The sequence below is a fragment of the Talpa occidentalis genome, unplaced genomic scaffold (assembly GCF_014898055.3).
Source record: "Talpa occidentalis isolate TD23 unplaced genomic scaffold, MPIMG_talOcc4v2.1 talOcc4.8, whole genome shotgun sequence".
Lineage (NCBI taxonomy): Eukaryota > Metazoa > Chordata > Mammalia > Eulipotyphla > Talpidae > Talpa > Talpa occidentalis.
In genome coordinates this window covers 9661952-9685081 of record NW_023605194.1, presented here as the reverse complement: position 1 = coordinate 9685081, position 23130 = coordinate 9661952, and the positions used below count along the sequence as shown (strand labels likewise).

Sequence of the window (23130 nt, the reverse complement as noted above, 5' to 3'; positions counted from 1 at the left end):
TAGTTGGAAAATTCTTGGGTCTCTCAGTTGTTGAGCAAAGATTTGCTGAAGATTTACTCTGTGCCCTCGCTGTGCCAGCAGGAAGGGGTGAGCAGAAAGCTGGCCAAATGTGGGAGGGACAGTTACTTAGAGATGGATCACAGTGGCAGAGTGGGCAACTGAGGCTGGAAGGAGAGGAGGAAAGGATGAAGCGTGGAGTGAGGGGCTCCCACTAGGATGAAAGTCAAGACTGCAGAAAGGAGGAGGGAGGTGGGCCTCCCTCATGGCACAAGGGGTTAAAGCACAGCACTGAGAAGCTATCCGCAGCCTCTGCAGCACAAGTTCGATCCCCAGCTGGCCAGGGAGCTACCCACATGGCTCAGCAGACCTCTCCTGTCTCTCCTGCTCTGCTCCCCACTCTGTCTCTGGTGGATCTTCTCAAACCCCTCCCCGCCCTGTACCTCTGGCCTGTACCCAGTTCTTGTATGCATAAATAAATACATCTTTTTTTTTTTTTAAAAAAAAAAAAAGACAACTCAGCAGAGTTGTGCCAAGGAGGAAGACACAGGAGAAGGTAAACCTGCCGGGAAATAGAGAGGTGGCTGTGTCCACGCCGAGTTCCTGGCACCGTGGAGAGCCAAGTGTTGAGGAGGTTGTTAGCGCCACCATCTTCATCTGTCTGGGCACCAACCACAACCTGTGCACGGGCCATGCCCACAGTCCCAGCATCCCAGCCCCAGAATCTTCCCTGCCCACCTGCCTTCACATCACCTGCAACCTGCCTCAGCGCCCTCCCCCACAGGCTGCTGTGACCCATCCAAAAAAGCTTAAGTGTCCAGTGTGGGATAATCAAAAAAAATCCTACAATTGCATTTCTTCTGGAAACACGAAATCTCCACGACTACAGGAGTGATGAACCTGATTGTTTTTCTCTGAGAAAATGGTAAGGAAATGAATAGGCACTAATGTAGAAATGCATCTCCCTCCAAAAGAGAAAATTTCCTACCCTTCAAGAGAAGGAAAAAGCCGGCAAATGCCAAGTTAGCCTGAGGAAATCTGCTGAAGAAAAAATAGTGGTTTATGCAGAAAAAAAATCCTGTATTAAAGGGAGCATACTGCTAACTGGAAATAGAAAAATGATTATAATGATAAAATCTAGGAGAGTCTTCTCAAATAGCAGATGGTCTTTTTGACAGTGGGGGAAATCATTTACCTACTTCTTTTTGTATCACTTAGGAAAACAGTGTTACAGTGACCAGGTAAAAAATACATACTAGCAAACACCAGTTTATCCTGGATTATCCTAATCCTTTAAATGTTTTTTTCAGGATAAATCCTGGACTTGGACACAAGCCTCGTGGTTGATGGAAATGAGCCTTGGACTAAGAGTTGTGAGATTTTGAATGAGATCCAGGCTCTTGCGCTAATTAATCAGAGATCCTGAATATGTTGCTTAACCACTTCGCTCTTGGATATCCCTCTTCAGAAATACAATCCCTGGGACACTCGAAGTTACTTGGAATACACACTTGTTTTCAGAGCACTTTTGTCCTCTTCATCCCTGACTCCATTTAGCCATTACACACAATTTTCGTGTTAAGCCTTCCTTTGAGTACAGAAACCAAGCTTGTCCCAGGGGAGCCCCTCATCACATATAGGAAAATTGGGGGTCATAGGGGTCATAGAGCACATGGTGCTGGTGATATTCACTCCAAAAGAAGTGACCAACCTCCTGTGACATCCCTGGACATGGAAAGCATGGAGAATATGGGACATTAATTCCCCTGGGACTTGAGTGATGTCATCAGGTGTATGATTGTGCCCGTTTCTTACCAGCCTCCCGCTGGGGTTGCAATGAGTTTATAGCCTCATCAAGTACTTGGAAGCCAAAAACAGGAGCATGTCGGGGCCTAAAGGTACGAATGGAAGCCTGCACGAGGGCAATGAGTCATCTGTCAATTAGACTCTACCCTCTTTTTTAGGGTCTTTGGGTGGCACCAATGCCCAAGCAGGCCTGCATGTGATTGCTCTGAAGAAAGCCAAGGTCCCATCAGCTTGTGTAAGAAACCACTGGTGTTTTTCTCTAACCCGATGTGGACATGAGAACTTTAGGGTTTTGGTTTTCAATTCAAGTCATTTTGTTTCTGAAACCTTTCTCAAGGGTCACTTAGAGGAAACAATGTATGACGGGGTTGGAGGACATGCCCCTTTGAGGGAGTTCCCATCTTAGCCAGTGGTGTAGTGTCTCACCCACCTTCTTCATCAGGAGAACAGCCCCAAAGCTATCTACCTACATGCTCTGTAAGTGGCAGCTGGGGAACTGCATGAGGATTCTATAAAATGCTTGCCTAACACCCAGGTTACATGTGGCCCCATAAATTCTCACCTCCCATGACTTCATCTTTACCCTCCAACTCTTGGTGCATTCTAATATGAAGCCCTGGCAGCAAAAAAGCACAGCAAGCTCGAGACAGAGAAATGATAAATCTTAGCCTGTCTTCTGCTGGCCCTTCCACTGCGTATCAGAACAGACTCCATCTGTGCAATGGAAGGCAGAGACCCTGAACACAACACATCGAGAGGTCGAGAGCCAGGATCCCGTGGGGCTACGTCAAACCTCTCAGTCATATGAGCTCATGGAATAAAGGCATTTTAAGGGGAGATACTTTTTCCCAGGGACTTGGAGGGAAAAAAAAGACATATTTTTTAAATGAGTAAATATCAGTAAGTTTGTTAATACTGCTAATCTCTTCGGCGGAATAAAAATCATCTGAACAACATGCCGCTAACATTAGCTGACAAAACGAGAGGGCTGGAATGGTGATTTTCTGGTACAGTGACACAAAACAGACTTTCCTCTTTCTGTTTTTAGAAAATTACCTTCGCCCCTTCTCCTCCCGCAGCCTACTGGAGAGCACATCTGGAAGGCATCCTTCAGGAAACCAGAGCCGACGGTAAATCCATTTTGCAGGGGTGTATTTTTCCTTGCTGTTCCTCACTTTGGGCTGTGCTTTCTAGTTTCCTGGAGTAAAGCCCAGTGTTTGCCCTGGGGGCAGGCTAAGGAGCTGGGGCACTCAGGTGGCCCTTCAGAAAACCTGGGAGTGATTACCTGCCTGGGAGAGAGCGTGGGAGATGCAAAGGCCCAGGGGCAGGTTCGCAGGCCAGTGCAGATGCCCCAAGTTCCACCCGCCCTGTGTTCCTCAGCCCCTCAACTTGGGGTCCCACTCCCTGCGGGATTCTGAAAACCCCAGCCAATCGATTCTATTTGCAATGACTTAGCCAGACCACAGCCACATGTTGTTGGGAAAAACTGCTTTAAGGTCCAAGAAGCCTTTGAGACTGGCTTTTGTTTCCTGGGACAGAAAGGCCCTTGAGGTCAAATACAGATTAATGCCTGGTTTCCCCTCAAATACCTGCTCAGCTTCATCTGGATACTTGGGAGGCTCTACCCCATTTAACACCACTTGCCCCAGGGAAGCCCTGATCGCTGTGACTCAGGAGCTCAGCAGCTCCTGGCCAGCACGCCAATCACAGGAGGCTGCTGCTGCTGTCCTCAGAACTTGATTGCTGGCCCTATGGCCAAGTCTGGTGCACTGTGAATTCAGGGAGTACAGGAGGAGGCCCGCCTGGTTGTGGTCCAAGTGTCCTACTCGGGAAGGTCTCAGGGGCAAGGCAAGAGGTTGCAAGGCAGAGAGGAGCAGCTTCCTTAGCCTTTCTGCTCACATCAAACTGCAGCCGCCCATGAGGTACACCTCAGTCAGCATCTCATCAGTCTCGGCCACCCTCCCAAAGCCACCTAGCATGGGCACTGACAGCCATCCATCAGCGTCTGCAGAGCGGCTGACGGGGCTTGACAGCTAATCTCTCCATGGCAATTTTGAAAGGCAAGTTATGGGAGCTGGCAAGGGAATCCACTGCAACCTCCAAGGGGCTCTCGGCAGCCTCTAATGGGATGTCCCAGGGTGGCCTTCATCCTCCATGCTTCACCCCTCCCCAAGCAAGCTTCTCCAGTGCACACGTAGATGGTCAAGGCAAGAGCAGTACAAGTGATAACCTGCAAACCACCCTACGCGGCACTGCTGAGTCATATAAAGTTGTTCCATATGACCCACGTTCAACTCATCCATTAGAACAAAAAAACCCAGTTTTGGCAGTTCTTGTTTTTAAAGGAAGAAATTGAGGGAGAAAAGAAAAGGGACAATGAAATGGTCATAAAGCTCTCAGATATCCCACAGCTGTTTGGGATAAATCTGCTAAAACTCCTTAGGAGAGAATCTTCTCCAGTGGGTCTTTTATATTTTTGCAGGGAACTCAGGCCATCAGTTTTGTGACTTTCAGATACAAACAGAAATGGGAACCCAGATATTCACCAATAATCACTGCTGAAAATGGCAGAGCAACACAGTGTGAATTCACTTCCTGCAGTGTTCTCTGCTCCCTCCAGCCTCAGGGTTGTATTGTAAAAGTTGCATCTCATACACCCTAGAACCTAAGAATCTCCCCATCACCTGCCCAGGAGCTCTAGGTGGCCAAGGTTACCCCACGGCTTCACTTAATTGTTTGAGTCCACTGTTATTTCAGATGGGATTTTGATATTCATTCAGATGCCACTTCCATGCAACAGAATAAATGTGAACATGAGTGAAGGGTCTTGGAAGTCATAGTGATGGAGGACAAGAAGAGAAAGACTGTAAAGGAGGCCTCACAGGACTAAAACCTGACTCACACAAGGAGGTGGGGGTCGAGGGGAATAACAGGACCATTAACCCAGCTGTAGAGGTCGTGACCCTTAGGCACCAGGGCCTTATCACAAGGCAGGAGACTCAAGCAGGATCAGATGCTACAGGGAGTGAAGCACAGGCCTGAGAGTAAAGATATGGAGATTGGGCCCACCCTGAAATCTCTGGTCCCTTTCTAGTTTTGCCTGTTACCCAACATCAGCAACAAGCAGCCACTCGACGGAGGAGTGACCCCTCCCAAAGAGAAGAGGACTGTATCAGCGCAGTCTCTGCACAGGCTGGGGGCAGCGCTCCCACTGCCCACCTGTGACTGTGCAGGTGCCTCTTTTCACCAACTCTCTCCCTCTGCAGGAAGCATCTTCCTGCCTGCCCATGACCTGTCAAGGCCGCCTGCCTGCAACCATGAAGGCCTTTCTCAGCAAAACCTGTCCCTTTCCCTTATAAACCTGCTCTTTAAATATAATTAATGTCTCTGTCTCCTGGAGAAATGTGCCTGGGGAACTTGCCGTGTGCCACTGAAACAGGAGCTTTGGTGAAACTGTTAGGGGGAAATGATGTCCTGAGCTAATTCCATGCAGGCTTTGTGGACACCACCCCCACTCCAGACCAAAGCCATCAGGACATTGGGAAAGACAAATCCCGTCACCACCAAAGGGAGGGTGGCTGGGACCTGAGGGTGGAGTTGGGCAGCCAGGTTAGATATACAAACCAAACACGTGGGCCTTGGGGTTGCTCTCTCGCCTCCTGGCTTCATGGCTGCTGGCTGGCGGCCAGCTCTCAGAGCGCCATTTGGAATTCTAGATTGGCGGATCGGGTAGGACGCATTTAAAACTTTGTCTCCCACTTTTCTCCCTGAGCTGTACCTTTCCTCATTTGCCCTTCCCTTGTAAATAAACCTTTTGTTAACCTTTCGTGTGTGCCCGCAGTAGAGCATTGATAAGTCCTTTGAAGCGCGCGGGTGAGGACCCACAGTCAGGCACCCCGTTTTGTATCGGGGCTGCCCTATAACAAAACCTTTCCCTCAGTGAACCCAAGGACCCCACACTCTGCGAAACTACATCATTTTGGCGACCACAAAGGGACTCTTTATGTCATCTGGCGCCAACATCAATAGGACACTCAGACACAGGCAGTGTTCCTACTAGTCAAAAATGAGCACATACAGGGGCCTCCCTGGTGGTGCAGGGGTTAAAGACAGCACTAGCAAGCTATTGCCAGCCACTGCAGCTCAAATTCCATCCCTGGCTGGACAGGGAGCAACCCACTTGGCGCAGCAGATCTCTCCTGCCTTGCCCACAGCTTCCCTCAGCAGTGTATTTCAGTAGACCTATCTGTTTTGCTCCCCACTCTCTGGTGAATCCTCTTGATGGAGGATAAGAATAAAAAACGGTAAAGGAGGTGTAGCAAGACCAGAAATCGGGCTCACACAATGCCAAGAGCTGGAAGTGAGGGTAGGGGATTAGCATAGCCATTGACCTGACTGTAGAAACCAAGATCCTTAGGCGCCAATGCCTAGATTACAAAGCATAAGACCCAAGCAGGTATCAGACTGCTAGTAGGGCGTGTCTAGAGCACTAGACCCAAAGGTAAAGATATTTTGAGCCCATTGTGCAATCTCCAGTCCCTTTCAGATTCTGGGAAGTTATCCAAAATCAGCAACTAACTGAAGGCTCACAAGGAGTGAGTGCCTCCCGAAGAGAAGATTTTATCAGTGCAGTCTCTGCACTGGCACAGGGCAGCAGCCCTTCTGCCCACCTGTGACTGTGCAGGTGCTTCTCTTCACCAACTCTCTCCCTCTGCAGGGCAGCAGCCTTCCTGCCTGCTGGTGAGCAGTACCGTGCTGGCCTTCTCACTGACCTCACTGACCCCCCTCAGCAGAGGCAGCTCTCCTCAAGGCCGCCCACCTGCACCCACGTAGGCCTCTCTTAGCAAACCTGTCCCTTTCGGGGTAGCTCTTCCTGCCTGCTTGTGTCTATGCAAGCGTCTTTTACTTTTCTGACCCTTTTCTAATAAACCTGCTCTTTAAATATAACTAACGGGTCTCCCCAGTGGCGCAGCGGGTTGAGCAGTGCTGTGAAGCTGTCCACAGCCTCTGCAGCGCAGGTTCGATTCCCAGCCGGCCAGGGAAATTCCCACATGGCGCGGCAGACCTCTCCTGTCTGTCTGCCTGTTCTGCTCCCCACTCTGTCTCTGGTGAATCCTTTCACCCTCCTGCGCCTCTGGCCTGTACCCCAGCTCCTGTATAAATAAAAAATAAATCTTTAAAAATAAATGAATGAATGAATGAATAAATAAATAAATAAATAAAACTAACGTTCTTTCTCGTGGAGAAACTTGCCGCATGCCGCTGAAAGGTGAGCTCTGGTGAAACCTTTCCCTGAGTAAGCCCAAGGACCCCCCCCACTCCAAACCTGTTACAAGTAGGGGTGGAGTCCACAAAACCTGTATTGAATTAGCTCAGGACATCCTTTCCCCCTAACAAACCCACTGACTCCAAAAACGACATCCCTCTCGCCCTCTGCACCTGTGGCTTACACCCCAGTTCTTGTATGCATAAATAAATCAATCTTTAAAAAAATGGACACATACCCCTGGTAGAAAAAAGCTCCAGATTTGGCTCTAATTTCTTGCCTCCCCCCTGAGAAGAGTGGTGATGTAGCTAGTTCCACAAAATTAAAAACAGGATGGTCCATCAGAAGCAAAACAACTGTGGTGGGCAGGATGAAGGCCCCTGAAGGTGTCACCTGGCAAAAGGGCTTCTGCAGATGTGATTAAAGTAGTGGACCTTGAGGTGGGGGATTAGCCTGGATAATGGTTGGGCCCAATGTAATCAGCAGGGCCCTTTATGATGGAAGAGGGCAGCCCTGGGGCAGTCTGAGGAGTGCAGTGGGAGGAGGCCTGGAAGGTCTCTGACAGAGGGAGGAGCCAGGAGTAAGGAAGGAGGATGGCAAAAGGCAGGAAAAGAGATAAACCCCAGAGGCTCCAGGAGGAGCTCAGCCCTGGAAGACCTCCAGGACTGTGAGCCCATAAGCTTGCTTGTCTGAAGTCACCACAAGGTAATTCGTTACACAGCAGCAGAGACCTAAAAACTACCAGGACGCTTACACCAGAGGGGGTTGGGCTCCAGAATTCAAAAATGGACCAGGGCGTAAATTTCAATGCAACCACCTATTAACCAGGACGTTTGCGGGTAAGTTACCTTAACTTCTCTGAAGCTTGATTTATTCAGGCTGAAGGACACCAAGTCCCTTCAAGCGTTACTCGAGGATCAGGAGAACCTGGCACCAGTTTGCAACCTCCTGGTCCCTAGATGAGTACAGGACTCTGCCCTGCTGTGGTGTCCTCTGTTCTGTGCTGGACCAGGCCAGGAGGCCCACCCTTACCTTGCTGTCTCTGTGAAGCCCCAGGTAGCGATGATGACGATACTGATAATTCCCTTGGGTTCATGTGCTAATGACTTGGCATATGAAACCCTTTACCAATCCATCTATTCAAGGTCTGTGTGTGCTGGATCAACTCGTGATTATCATCAGGCTTAGCCTCACCATTAAGAAGGAGCGATTTCTCCTGTGATTCCGCCACATCTTTAAGCAGACGAGTGTGTTTTACAGGCCAATGGAATCACAGCCATGGAAACAGGGGGAGGCAATTCTACAGGTCAGCAGGGCCCCATATGCTGTCCCCTGCATCAGACTGGCCAGTGTCAGAACTGTGTAATTAATGAAGAGGTGTTGTCTGTACCCTCCGAAGGAAGTGTTCCCGCCAGATAGTATAGCCAGAGAAACTGAACTCTTCATTACTTTAGGGAAATAAGGTATATCCAAGAAATTTCCCAAATGCTGCTTGGCCCCCTTCAGTTAAATCTCGCTTCTTTGGGGGTTCCCAAATGAACAAAAATTAAAATTACTCACTCTCTTGACTTTAATAATTGGCAAAATCTCTTCCCCTGTCCCCACCCTCAAAGGAGAAGCACTAAATACCTTTGCTAAATGCCAAAAGCCCCAAGCTCCAAGCTCTGTTTAGCAGGATGTTAAATTAAAGGAGCCTCGTTTCTGAGCACCCTGGGAGGGGGTGGCAGAGAGGCAAGGGAACGGATGATGTCGGAATGGCTACAGCCACACTTGCACAAACAGACTTTATGCAGAAATATATGAAAATAAGATCTCCTATTAATCTTTAATAGGGTTGCAGACTTCCTAAGGAAAATTATGTTGAATAGTAAATATACACTAGGTCGTTTTTCTTCCAGGCAAGTTGTTTTAAGGTCAACAGAGACTTTGAGCTCAGCAAACAAGAAGTCCCTAATATCTTCCTTCCTCGATAGGGCTCTGCTCCGGAGACGGGAATTGCGCTGTTACACATCAAAAGAACAAATCACTTATTCCACTGCCATCAGATCATCATCCCTCCCGTTGCAGAAAATCCCCAACTCCTTCTTAATAATCCAGTCTCATGTTTAACAGCCTCTTGTCAACAGCATCGCCTCCCTTCCAAGCCCCAGCTTAAACATTAAACATTTTACCTAAAGCTTTCAACTGAATTTAAAACAACATTCCACTCCTTTTAATCTTTTTTATGGAAATTAAGCAGCTGATTTTCATGGGCCACATGAGCCATTTTATAAGAAACTGGCCCCTCAATGGCACTACCTGGCCAGGTGATCTTGAGGCTTATTTTGACCCATTCATAGTGACCTTGAGGGTCTCCTCTGAGTGCTCCCACCTTCCCCTCCATGGCCCTGAGTGCAAGGAGAGCTCGCACTTCGGCCTCCCTGCCCACACCTCCCCTCCACCACTTTCTCTTTTACCTCTTCACTTGATAACAGGCCGCCCTCCACCATCAGAAGGTGGGCACCTTGGATTCTTCCCAGGAGAAAGCAGATGTCCAGTAAATTCATTTATGGAATGAATGAGTGAATAAATGAACTCAAGTGTCATACATTATGGCCCCATCACCTACAGATCAACTCAGTGTGAATGCCCAGGTGGTACAGGTTGGGCAACCTAACAGACCGGATGAGAAGAAACAGTAGCCAGGTCTAATGGCTGCGAACACTGCACTGGAAAAGTCACTGTGCCCGACTTCTCACAGCCACCTGGCTTCTTGCAGGCCTGGTCCTCTCACCCGCCCCCAGATTAGCCTTATTTTATAGATTAGCCTTACCAGAAAGTTCAACATCCAAACAATGTCATGGCGCTTATAAGAGTTAGGGCCTGATTTTAGAAAGAAGACCACAGGTTCTCAAGCTTATTGCCACTCCTCTAGCACTGGAAGAACAGTGTGTGCTGTTGAAGTTTTTGTTCTTGGACTTTGCTGCCATTTTGATGTTAGAAATGTGAGCTCATGAAGCAGAGGTGGATATGAGTGATGTTTACTAGGCCCCATAAAGTGTAATGATGGAGCTAGTGGGCATTCTTTTTGCTTAATAGCGCTTGCAGTTAAAAACATCACAAAATCCTACCTGCTGTCACTGTTGGGTAGGGCTAAATGCAATCCCATGCACAGCGGCGTGGAGGAGTCAGCCTGACCCAGGCCTTCCTTCACTGAGCACCTGACAGCATAGGCTGTGCAGAGGGTGCAGTCCGGAGGCTGTCCGGGATCTGAGATTTCCAGGGTGGAATTGCAAGGGCTCCCAGCATCCAGGTGCCCAGACCAAGAGTGTTCATTTTCTCACTGTCCCAGAGCCCATCGCGGTTTTTGTCACAGATTGCTCAGGGGATCAGTAACAACCAAGTGAGGGCCAGGAACCCGGGCAATCTCAGTGAACCTTTCAGGGTCCATGAGGCCAAAAGTACTTTCTTAGCCACTCTCAGTTTTGATTTGCCTTCCTCACTTGCATGTTCTCCAGAGAGTTATTGCAAAGAACTAAATGCCCAAGCACATGTAAGAACCTGGGCCTCTTCCACTCAATCACTAGATTCATGAAACTGTAAAAGAATGCCAGCCTCCTTTCTAAATACTTCTGTTTGAGAGCCTCCCTGGTGGCGCAGGGGTTAATGTCTCAGCACTATCAAGCTATGGCCAGCCACTGCAGCATGAGTTCGATCCCTGGCCAGGGAGCTCACCCACATGGCACAGCAGACCTCTCCTGTCTCACCTGCTGCTCCCCTCAGCAGTGTATTCCAGTAGATCCACCTGTTCTGCTCCCAACTCTGTCTCTGGTGAATCCTTTCACCGCCCCTGCACTTCTGCCCTGTACCCCATAAGTAAATAAATAGCTAAAAAATAAATATTTCTGTTTGAGAAAATAATGATTTTAATAAAGTATCTGCTATTTATAATAACACTTAATGGACTTCTTGGTTTGATTTTTAGTGAAGTCACAGATATGTAAACATTTCTCCAGCTTTGATTCCCACTGTAAGTCTGAATGAACCATGCCACAGCGAAGAGTAAGGCAGGCCTGAAACCAACAAGGTCCAAGCCACCGTTTCATCGACACAGGTGAAGGACATTTAAGCCCTATCTGAACAAGATCCAAAGGTCTCTCATTTTAAACTCTTTTGTTTTAAAATGGATAAATTTTAAAAAAAGCGAAAATAAAATCATGAGCAGTAACCGATTCCACACACCCCAGTGTCTGGAACATGTGGGTGGTTTAATGCATACTTTGCACCAGCAGCCGGGGACTCTGCAGCCCCGCAGACCCTCAGGGCTTACGTTCCTGTGGGCATCACTGGTGTGACTGCAGAAGTGTCAAGAATGCATCTCCTTATCTGTGAAATGGGGTGGAGGTGCCAGCGCTCTGCGCAGTGCCTGGCCCACAATGAATGTCACATGCTGGGGCAGGGGTGCCCCTCATCAGTGCTGCCAGGCCAGCACTGCCTTCCACAGTCCCCTGCAGCCCTGACGCTGCTTTGCAGATTCCAGGCACCTGAGTCCTGGACATCCAGCCACAGCCCTGTGGTGGCTGATTCAGAGCAGAGGGCCTCCCAAGGGAGAGACAGGTTCCCACTTGGTGGCACTGAGTCAGCCACTGCCCTTTGCTGGACGGCTGACTCAGACACAGCAGCCCCTGAGAGCCTTCTACTTATGGGGACTCACTGCCACAGCACGTGCCCCTGGGGGTGCCAGCGGTGCCCCCGCTGCCTATTCAATTTAAACAATGGTTGACTCCGCCGCCCAGGCCCCGTCCACACACGGGCACCTCCCTCCACGTCTCCCTGTGTGTGTCTTTGTGTGTCCATCAATTGTCTATTCCAGACAGGCATGTTCTCCAGATGACACACACTCCGAGCACCTCTGGACTTTGTCCACCCTTGCTTCCCCGTTTTCCCCAGTGGCACAAAGACTGAAAGATGGTGGTGAAGAAAACGGAGTGACCCGGCCTCCAGTCTGTCACAGCAGCAGCACCAACGCCATGTCCACGTGGTGCTTAGCGCAGTGGGTGCAGAAAAGCAGCAAGCATGCTCCCCCACCCCACACCCGACTTCAGAGGTCTCTGTCTGGGGTGGGAGGGAGGGGGGGTGAGTTACATTTGGAATCTTAGGCTTTCTTTGTCCTCCATGAAGAAAACTTGTGGCGAGGGAGGAAGAAGGAGCTATTTATTGTGTGTCTGCTGTGTCGGGGGCGGGTTCTGTGCTGATGGCTTTGCAGAGGGACCTCATCTCACTCTCCCAGCGGCCTTGCAGAGGAAGCCCTGCCCCGTTTAGCTGGGGTCTTGAGCTGCCCACCCTGGGGTGCCAGCCCAGGTCGGCCTTGCTCACACATACCGACAGTGCCTGGGAAGGCAAAAATAACTCCCTCCGCAGGGCCCGTGTGGTACTTTTCACACTGATGGTTCTTTTAAGTTCTTGTTTTTCTTGGATGCAAAATTTTCTGCGTAATTAATTGCTTTTGGTAATTACAGAGTGATTTCCCAGTCACTGAGTTGGAAATGCCCCACAGAAATTAAGTGGCAACAAGTTAGGATACATAACTTGGGGCAATGCCTGACTGGGGGTCTGGGGACCCCTTGGTGCACCCAGCAGAACTCCAAGCCTGGCTGAGGACCTGGGTGCTAATGAATGACAGTCACCCCACCACTGAATTACCAACAAAAAAGTGACAATGGACTGAATCATCTTTTAGGGTGCTCCTGTCAACTGCAAGCTGTGTCTCATCCAAAACATTCCTGTCTGCTATAGCAGGTCAGGACAGGAAGGTAACAGCCTTGGACCCCACAAGCTGTTGGTCTGGATGAGTGGGCAATCCCCAAGAAATACTGGGACCTCCCCCTTGTGCCCCATTTCTTGTTCAGTGAGTAAAACACATTTGGGGGAAAACAGCATGAAATGGAAACATCCCCGTCCGCTGGAATTAGAAAACTGGGAGACCATAAAATTGATCTGGTTGGGTTTAGGTCCAGGCCTGAGGGGGAAGCTAGTTTGCCCCACCTGTGACCTTCGGGGCCCCTGTACATGAACAGCCTCTGGACAGATCAGAGGGGTCCCTCTGAAGAAGAACAAACTACGTGGGGCAGCAGAGAGGGCCACTGGGGGTGCCCACAGTCTAAGAGAAGTTGATCTGAGGTCGAAGGTCCCAGGGACTCTTTCAGCACGTTCAAAAATGAACCCAAGATCTTCTACCCTTTGCCATCACTGTACTCAAGACGTGAGCCCCACCTGGAGGGCTTCCCATGATTGATGAAAGGGCCACAGGGCGGGGAGAAGGTCTGAAGGTTGACACCTGGATGACCCCAACCTGGCAGCAGGCCATGGCTTCTTTAGAGCCATTTATCACTTCGTGACAGCAGAGAAATCATCTCCCCTGAGACACGCAGCCGAGTGCCTGCTATCTGCCACCTTTGGGCAAGGAGAGTAGAAGAAGCCGGACTCCAAGGCTGGTCCAGCAGGAGCCACACAGCCATGCCAGGGATGGGCTGCCGGGAGCAGGCACGTGACTTCCACATCTACGGCTCCCGGGTCAAGCAGACAGCACTCAACAAATGTGTCCCAAGTGAGTGATCGACTTAATAACAATTATAATAAAATAAGAGTACAGTGGGTGAGGATTTTTTTCCATATTTGCAGAGACGGCACTGGCAATCAGCGCGCTGTCACTGAGAAACCCTCTGTAATAAGCAGTGAGTGCTCAAAAGGAAATTAGGTGGAGTAAGAACTTAACGAGCATGTATTACCTGAGTAGCTGCTTAGGAAAAAAAAAAATTAAATGACGCTAAGAGGCTCTGATAGACATTATGTTCTAACTCTCTCTGAAAACTGTCTTTAAAACGGATGCTGTCTTAGCCACTGAGCCATAAAGAGCATCTGGATGTGGGGCTGGCTGGGCCGATAGCTCTGCTGTCTGGAACTAAAGGTAGAAGGTTGACAGTGTAAGAACACTGGATTCTTGTCATGAGGAACAATCAGCTGCAAATGGTGACAGGAATCAGGTTTCAGCGTGAACAAGACCAGATGATACCCAAGTCCCAGTCACCCCACTGGCCTTCCCCTTGCTTGGCCTGGGCTGGTGGCAGGTCACCCTTGGGAGCTGTGTAGCCCAGTGATGCAAATGGCCAAACCCTTGTACATGGGTTGTTGTTTCAGCTACCACACCTTCCTCGGACCCACAGCTCTGGGCCTCCCATTATACCCCCTCTCTCCAGAGTGTCCAACGTCAGGAGCCTTCCATTTCCCCATGGACATCCTGGCACACTGCGGAGCTGACCTTGATTTTCTGAGCCCAGCATCCTTCCCTGCCTCTTCTGATGCTGGTTTTGACTGGACCATAATGTACTTTTACCCTCTGGTCTCAGTGGTGGGTCCAGAGACAGGTGAATGAGCCAAACAAGGCCAAACAGGATCCACATCTGGGGTTTTCCTGACAGTTCCAGGGAGAGAAGAGTATCTCTTCAGCGTGAAAGAGCATCTCTTTCACCATGAGGCACAGGGTATGTGGGAGGAGCTGCGGGCAGCTGCAGTCACTGAGAACTAGTAGAACACAAGGAAGCAGACAAGCAGACAGGAGCAGAGAGGACAGAGTGTGGTGACAATGGCACTGAACCCTCTGTCCTGGGCATCCTCAGCTACCTGCCCTCCCCAGTCATCAGAGTTAATACAAATTCCCTCTTCATCCCAAGAAAGCTTAAGCCATGTTTCTGTCATGGATCAAGAGTACTGATGACACACCCCTCAAACATGGCCCCCAAAATTCATGGTCTTCTTTCCCCTACCTCTAACCTAAGTCTGCACCTCCTTCCTCTTGTACCCCATCCTAGCTGCTAAAGCCATCAACTACCCAGTCACCAGGCTGAAGAGGCACACATCACCCTCTGTCCATGCAGGCGTTCAAGAAGCACCAAGTCTCCCCCTCATTGGTGACTCTAGTTTCCCAACCTCTCACTCCGTTCGCCCCGTCACCTCCCATCTGGTCCACCACAAGACCTTCCTACGTGGTCTCCTGGGCTCGCCCCACCCCTACCCACACTGCCACTTGGGATCGTCCCGAGAGCCAGCTGGTCATGTCTCTCTCCCAACACTTCAACATGGTGTTGAGGGGTCCTGGAAAGTCCCCAGGACACCGCCCAGCCCTACCAAACTGCACCCACCCCCCCAAAATTGAGCTGCCTTCCGTCTGCTTGACTTCCCTGACTCTCAGCCACCTTGGTCCAGTCTGAATATGGCCCCTGGGAGCCTCCATTGTAACACCTCCTCCTCCAGAGAAATCAGGCCTCCCTCTTTGGACTTTCTGGGAAGATTCACTTCAGTTCCGTCTCCACCCGCTTTCATTCTCAAAGACAGCAGAAGAGAGCTCTGGTGCCAAGACTCCATCTGTCCACATGGATCTAATAACCAACAGAAAATGCAAATGGGAAAAAAAGGAGCCCCTGATTCTTTCTGCCTCAAAGCCAAGACGAAAAAAGTGACTTCAGCGGCGGGCAGGTGAAGGAAGGGGCGAGGAAAATCAGAGACTCGGATCTTGGGAAGACACAGGGAAGCGGCTGGCTGAAAAGAGAAAGTGGAGTTAATCTTGACAGGCGATTTTTAGCAACAGGCTCCAGCAAGAACAGACAAATAGCTTCACACCAGCCTCTGCCCAAGAAGAGATAAGGAAAGAGATACAAAGTGACAAGAAGGAGCAGGTCAGCGCAGCTCCTGCCCGTGTCCCAGTTCAGGTGATCCTGAGAATTGGGGACACACAAGCTCTGACACTGCTCAGCTCGTGCCAAAGGCCACAAGACTGGACACACAGGCTAGGGTGGGGGCCTGAAAGACCCTACACGACGCTTCTGTCATCTGATGGAGCCAAGGAAGGAGGCAACAGCTGATGTCAGAGGACACCCTTGCTCTTCTCTTGAGATCCTGATGGATTCACTGCCCGCATGAGGAGTCCCTCACAGCAGTCGGGGATCTCCAGCACCGAGGCTGGGTGGCAGCAGCTCAGGCAGGTGGGTGCGTTAAAAAACAAGCCATTCAGCAGTGGATCCATGGCTAAAGACACCCATGTAATCATTCAAAATGGAAACTGCTCAAATGAACTGGAAAATGTTTTACTTGTATTTTCTCATATTCCCCAACCTTTCTTTCCATGGTTCAAAAGTTTGCATTGTCTAATTGCTGATTTCCATTTGTGAATGAATCAGCGTAAAATAAAATTAAGTGCCAAATTAATCTACCCATCTAGTTTTAGGCATTAATTATCCTTGGAGCCATTTTCTCCTGTGCTTGCCACATGTCAAGACAAGCCTGGAGAGAGTGGCGCAGAAGCCAGTTTCTAACTCAGGAATTTAGCTCAAGCAGCGAAGATGCCTTGATCTGAGAGCCGCAGCTGACTATGCAAGGGGGCCTGACTCCACGCAAATGGAACACATTCCTCACCCCTAAAGGTTAGTGCCTTTAAAGGGGCTGATGCTGTCAGACCAGAGCTAGTGCAACAGAGATATGCTGCATGGTTTGGTGACAAGTTCCCCCAATTGTCCCAATTACCAAGTTAACAGCAACACAGTTTCTTGAAATATAACAGGGAAATGCCACATTATCAGATTTTTTCTAGAAGAAATGAAATACCCTTGACCAAGCTCTAGTACAGCCTTCGAACAGAAGGAAATTTTTCAATATGTGACAACATGGGCAGACCTGGAAGAGCTCATGCTCAGTGGCTTAAGTGCCCAATTACTGTATGATTCTATCTATATGAAGTATCAAAAATCAACAAACTCACAGAAGTGAGGGGTAGAACTATGGCTGCTGGTGTCTGGATGAGGGGGAATGAGTTGATAATCAATGGGTATGGGTATGCAAGATGAATACACTTTAGAAAACAACTATAAGGCCTCCCTGGTGGCACAAAGGGTTAGGACGCAGCCTATGAAGATACCCGCAGTCACTGCAGCACGAGCTCGATCCCTGGCCAGGGAGCTACCCACATGGCAAAGCAGACCTATCCTGACTCGCCCGCTGCTCCCCTCAGCAGTGTATTTCAGTACATCTGCCTGTTCTGTTCCCCACTCTGTCTCTGGTGAATCCTCTCACCCCCCACACCTCTGGCCTGTACCCCAGTTCTTGTATGCATAAATAAATAAATCTTTAAAAAAAAAAACAAAACTACTGTAGATATTGTACTTATAGATGACAGATCATATTGTACATTTAAAAATCTGTTAAGAGGGTAGATCTCATGGTAACAGTTCTTATCACAAGCAATTTTTGAAAGAAAGAGAAAATGCAGCACTCGGGTAGAATGGAAGAGTCAGGGCTAGAGGACAGGCTGTGGCTGGCAGCCCTGAGGACCCAGCCCCCAGGGCAAATGTCATGCATTAGGAAACATAAGAGTATGACTGAGAGTTGTCACTTTGGGGTCCCCGATGCTTGCAGCACCTCTGTGACATGCACAGAATGACCAAGAAGGACTCAGCCACCCAACCACCAAGCATGCTCAGGGCTGTTCTCAGCAGTGGCACCATGTGGCAGGAGGTAAAGCCACAAGATAGGTGGGCTGCTCAGGGACCTTATTCTCCCTCTTCCCTTGGCAGTGAGAGCAGAAAAACAGGACAGCTGATGTTCATGAAGAAGACACTAGATCTCTTGGTAATAAAGTATAATGGAGGTATCACAGTGACTAATTAGGAAGGTAAGCTAAGATACGAACACATCCGTAGCATCCCAAACCAGTGCCATGTGCTGAGCTTATTTTGGATATCAGAATTTGGAGGAAAGGAGGTAAATAAAGCACAAGTTGAAATGGTTTCTATCTTTCAACTTGCATCAGGAATAAAAGGAAACCCAGTCCTGACATCCTTCGGGCAGGAAGGAAAGCAACCAGGGGCCAACTGGCAAGGGAGACAGTTTGCTTCAGGGAAGGAACGCTAGGCTTTTAAATCTCAACTCCCCCTCCTCATAACACCTCACATTCGTTCTCATGTAAACCAGCTTGGAGGCTCTCGTCTCTCCCCAGCCACCCCAAGAGGACAGGAACCTGTCAGCTTCCCGAGAAGTAAAACAAAGTCAAAAGGAAACGCTAAGGTTGCATCTCCTCTGCTGGAAGCACGAGGCATGAGACAGTTCTGCAGAGGCGCTGCGGGACCCTGGGGGAGGAAACCTGTGCGCTCGCTCAGAGGCTGTTGAGTGCAGGGAAGTTATAATGAGCTTGAGCAGCTCTTTGATAGCAGCTGACTGTGAGATGGAAACACAGCATTTGCAAGTGTGAGCTTTCGAAGAAGATGGTTTTTAGGAAGTGATTTTCCCTCTTGCTGTCTCCTCCCTTTGGGGATATTCAAATTAGGCCTTGAGTCATCCCAGGAAGGGTGCCTCCCTCTTCCTCTCTCAATGGGTGCAGGTTGGGGCACCTGTACCTTGTACCTGGAAACCCAAGGTCCCAGCTGGGATGCTGCACAGCAGGAACTACAAGGGCAGAGATGGGATGAAATTGAAAACATAGAATTGAAGACAAGATTAATAAAATCCGATGAAGGCAAACACTACTGTCTACCTAGCAGCTTCAATTACATTTACCATGTCTGACAAGGAGGGGGGATCATGAGGAGTAAGTCCTGCTCTGGAAAGAAATTATGAGCTAAGTAACAAGGGGTGGCACCAGGGGAGTCACTGATTCACCTTTCCAGAAACTATTCAAGACAGGGGATAAAACCTGGTAGTCACCTGAGACAAATTCAGTTCACTTGGCAGGACCCCTGCAGAGTCTAGGGCCTGGACTCCTGGGCAGCTCACCCCCAGCAGGAATGTGGCAGCAGGACAGGCCGCCCTGAAGCTCCTTCAGCCCATGCACAAAAGCTGGTGTCCACAACGCCCCAACTTTGGGGTGACCAGACACATCATCAGGCAAGGGCATCCTGCTGCCCTTTGTCCATTTCAGGTCCATCAGCAGAGCCTGCTATTGGGGCTGTCTGAACACAGTCTCTGGCACCTTCGGACCAGGTCAACCTGAGCCCCAGACAGCACCCAACCCATCCTGGTATCTGCAGGTTGCTGCTGCCACCTCCCCCCCAGCTATTTCTCTCTACAGCTTAGCAAGAAAGCAATCTGATTTAATTAATTCACACCAACTCTCCATGGGTTCCTATTTTAGAAGAACAGGTCAGGTAATGTAAATGAACCACTCAGGGTGGGTTGTTATTGGCTGGTGTCCGAACGTCCTGGACCTGGTGTGCAAGATGAACCTTGTGAGGAAAGGAAGAAAAGGCGCCTTCCTCGTGCCCTCTCCCACCTCCTGCCACTGCTCAAAGGACTCCCACTGAGCCATCCTCCCCTGCAGCACCCCATCTCCAGGTGTCTTCATGTGGACCCACCAGTGAACAGAATAGCATCTGGCTGCAGTGACAGAGAGGAGCTGCAGCTGCCTGCCTCTAAGGCAGGAATGTTAGCATGCAGTGTGAGGAGCACCCTAAGATCCCCAAATCTGCCTGGTCTAAATGGATTCTGCCATCCACTGCATAAAAACAATATATACTCTTGGTGTGTAAAACCCTCAATAGAATAGAACTTGAATACAATCAGTGTGCAACAGAGAATTATTGTGCAATAGAGAGAAGAGAAAGAACAGTTTCCAAATGAAGCAGCCAAAGTGACCCACGTCCTTGTGAGTAAGTGCCCACCCAACAGGGTTGGCCTGAAGCAGGGCCACTGAGGCCTGAAAGCCTGCCCAAGTCTAAGGCCCCTTTAGGTGGGGACCCATAGGAAAGAGGCCGAAGGGGCCGGGCAAGTCTGGAAGCGAAGGAGTAAAATGAAAATACAAATCAAAATAAAGGCTGCCATTGTCAGCCTCCTCACGGGTGTCTCACCCATGTCTTGTCTAAATGCCTCTCTCATGTGCCCCAAGTCCCTGGCACAAGTCCAGGGCCAAGAAGCAAGTGTGGCGTCTTCGCATGTCTTTCTGCTCCACTTGCCTCCTCCAGGTCTCCTCCCGAGTCCTACGAGTCCTCTCCCATTTTTCCAGTCTTTTTCCAGCTTCCCCTCCCTGCTCAGCTCCACCCTTCCTTGGGCTGGGGCGGGGGGGCAGGAAACCTGGAACCTCCCCTTTCGAAGACTCTCACAGCAATGCCTGCTGCTCAGACTAAAGGGGCCCAGGATTGGGGTTTCGGATCCAGGGGTCTCCAAAGGAGGGGTCTTTGGGATCTGCTTCCTTCCATCCTGCACCCCAAGTGATGCTCCTGGAGTTTCTTGCATGTCCTGCTCCTCAGCTGCCTGCAGATCCCTGGTTGATGGGTCTCCCCTGGCCTCAGCTGTGCGGAGGCCGGTCCTCTTCATCACAGACTGAGGGGGTCTCAGCGGAACAGGCGAAGGCAAGCGTCCTGGAGAAATCTGCCCCTGATGCCTCCTGAGACACGAGCTTTCCTTGCCTGGCCCTGTGTCATCCACATTCTTCCTCCCGCAGCAGGGAACCTACGGCCGACTCTGCTCCCCTGACGGCAGCACCAGCGCTGCCACAGCCACCAACACTCAGGCTCTGTTTGTCCCAATTTCCTCACTTCCATCAGCAAGTGAATTCACCCAACCCTAAGGTTCTAGAAGGACACACATCATGTTATTGCTGAGCAGTAGCAGAGCGGAGGGGGACTTCTCTTTCTCTCTGCCACTTCTGTACTGTTCTGTTTTTTGAAACAGAGAATGTATTCAAGGAGTCCTCCAAACATTAAAATAAAATGCATAACCAAAAAGGACAAGGAAATGAATGCTTTCAACAATGAGGCCCAGACTCGGCAGGGTTTCTGCTGGCGGCTGAGAGGCAGAGGCGGGAAGGCCCATGCCTGCATCACGCTGGTGACTGAATGAATGGCCAGGGTCTCAGAAGTTCTCTTCAGGGTTGGACACAATTCAGCCCCTCTGGCCGGTTTTCTGCCCTCGATGCTCAAAATCCTTCGTATGTCTCCTGTCCATGCCTCCCCTGATTTATACCCTTGTACCCCTGGCAGGACCCAGGGCTGGCAAAGTGAGCAGGTGCCTTGGAGCTCCTCTGACCTCAGGTGACCCTGTGTGCCAGCTATGCACAGACTGTTACCTCATTCCAGCAAGCTCCCCACCCCACAGGTTAAAGACAGGGACCTTCTGCCATCACAAAAACCTGACTGGTTTCTGAAGAACCATGTGTTAGGTGCAAAGGTCAGTCTCTGGCCAATACATTCCAGCAGCCACCCTTCTGTGCTCCCAGACACAGAGAGCCAAGCAGCTGCAAAGGTTCCCCGCCACCCCAAGAATCCCCGCTGCCAGCACTGACCTGCAGATGTAATTCGTCTTGCAGGAGTCCTGCAAGTTCAGGCAGTTGGGCTTCTCCCGCTCCTCGTAGGAGCACACGGGCACGATGGTCTGGCGCCGCCGCTCGGTGCAGGCGATGTCCCGGCAGGAGCAGAAGAGCATCCCGTAGCTGTGCTTGGCAGGGACCTTGTCGAAGAACTGCCGCAGGGCCTTGTGGCACTTGCGCCGGTTGCAGACCTCATTGGACATGCTGGTGGTGCAGGGGGTGATGTAGGCCGACCGGTACTTCTTGCAGGTGTCGTCCAGGTTGCAGGCCTTGGCGGCATCGAGGCAGTTGTTGCCCTTGGGGATGTGCTCCACTGCAAAAGAGAAAGGCAGGCATGATCATGTGCCTGGCGCCCGGGCTGCTCACTCACCCCTTAATAACTGAGACGTGGCCGTTTACCTGGCCATGCTGGGTGCTCTGATCCACTCTGTTTTGAAGCTAATAACTTAATGAGTTCATGACAAGGAGAAAGTATCAGGAGTGCCAATATTGGGACCCATGGCAGCACACAAATGCCTAGCATTCTCTGAGATGTATAATTAGGAGGTATTGAGTGAGGCCAAAGGAGCTCAAGCACCTGCCCTGACTCCAAATAAACAAGGAGAATAAGTCTTCAGCTCCTGGTTGGTAAACTGAAATTAGGATAAAAGAAAAAAAGTAACAAATTATATACTTGTTCATTATACAGTATATAAAATGATATGCTGAATGTAAGTATAATTGCCATGCAGTCCTCCAGGAATATAATTATGTAATAAATGCATATAGCACATGCTAATTACTATATGATTACAGAGTAATTACATGGTTATTTGAGCCCAGAAGACAAAATATTATGCCAGGCTCTCTAAACAGGAAGAAGCAACTACAACGAAGCTGTATTTAAGTTCTAGCTCACAGGCCATTGGAAGAAAACCAGAATACATTACATAAAATTTTGTAAACCTCAATTACCACTTAACTTACGACATACGAAATGTAGGATCTATGAATATTGAGGTGGCAGATTGGAAAAATTCAGCAAGTATTTTGGATGGAATTTCAATGGGCTTACAAATGACAGGCCTTAGGAATCTCACAAAGCATATGTTGCCTCTGCCAGAGGCCTCTGAGTTCATGCTGTCGAAGAAACTGAGGGTTTCATTTCAGGGATAGAGTATGGTAGAGGCAGGGCCCATGGGGCAGGGGTGGGGCTGGCCAGGCTGGCCAGGGCCAAGCCTAATGGGCAGAGTTAAAAGAGGAATGGACAGGGAAATTAAGCTCAGTCCCCACGACACAGGCATTTCCACAAGGAAGGGAAAAACCTTCCATGGCCAACTCATAAGGGTGGTCCATGGAAAACTGATACATAAGGTATAGTCGTGACCTTCCAGAGACACAGCCAAGAAGCCCCACACAAATGTGGGGTTCAATCCCAGAACTCCAGCAAGTTCCTGCTCAGGAACTGCCCTCCTTAGGTTCTGGAACTCTCTTTCCATTCTCTTTGAGTCTCCCCCCCACTCCCGTCTGTGGGGGCCATGAAGACATCTGGAGAATTACAAGAGGCTATAGAATTGACAAGGGAGGAGAAAGTGTCCAGGTGGGACTGAAAGGCCAGTGATTTAGTATAAAAGGCACAAGAAGAAAGTAAGAAATCCTGCATGTATGGCAATCTGCACGCAGCTGGAGGACACTACTGAGCAAAATAAGCCAGTTGCAGAAGGACAAATACTGCCTGATTCCACATATATGAAGTATA

General features: G+C 49.7%; 1 protein-coding gene and 1 long non-coding RNA gene across 7 annotated transcripts in view; one reads left to right on the top strand and one right to left on the bottom strand.

Moving 5' to 3' along the window:
- GFRA1 (GDNF family receptor alpha 1) overlaps positions 1–23130 on the bottom strand; it is a 202963-nt gene that overhangs the window by 35624 nt on the left and 144209 nt on the right. For all 6 annotated transcript variants that reach the window (XM_037496780.2, XM_054690497.1, XM_054690499.1 and 3 more), the window contains one exon: positions 21369–21705. In XM_037496780.2, the coding sequence (XP_037352677.1) occupies positions 21369–21705 (337 nt within the window). The remainder of the gene's footprint in view (positions 1–21368; positions 21706–23130) is intronic.
- LOC119234028 (uncharacterized) lies at positions 7601–9270 on the top strand. Its single transcript, XR_005122521.1, has 3 exons — positions 7601–7908; positions 8215–8375; positions 9043–9270. It is a non-coding gene; the product is annotated as an uncharacterized LOC119234028 (long non-coding RNA).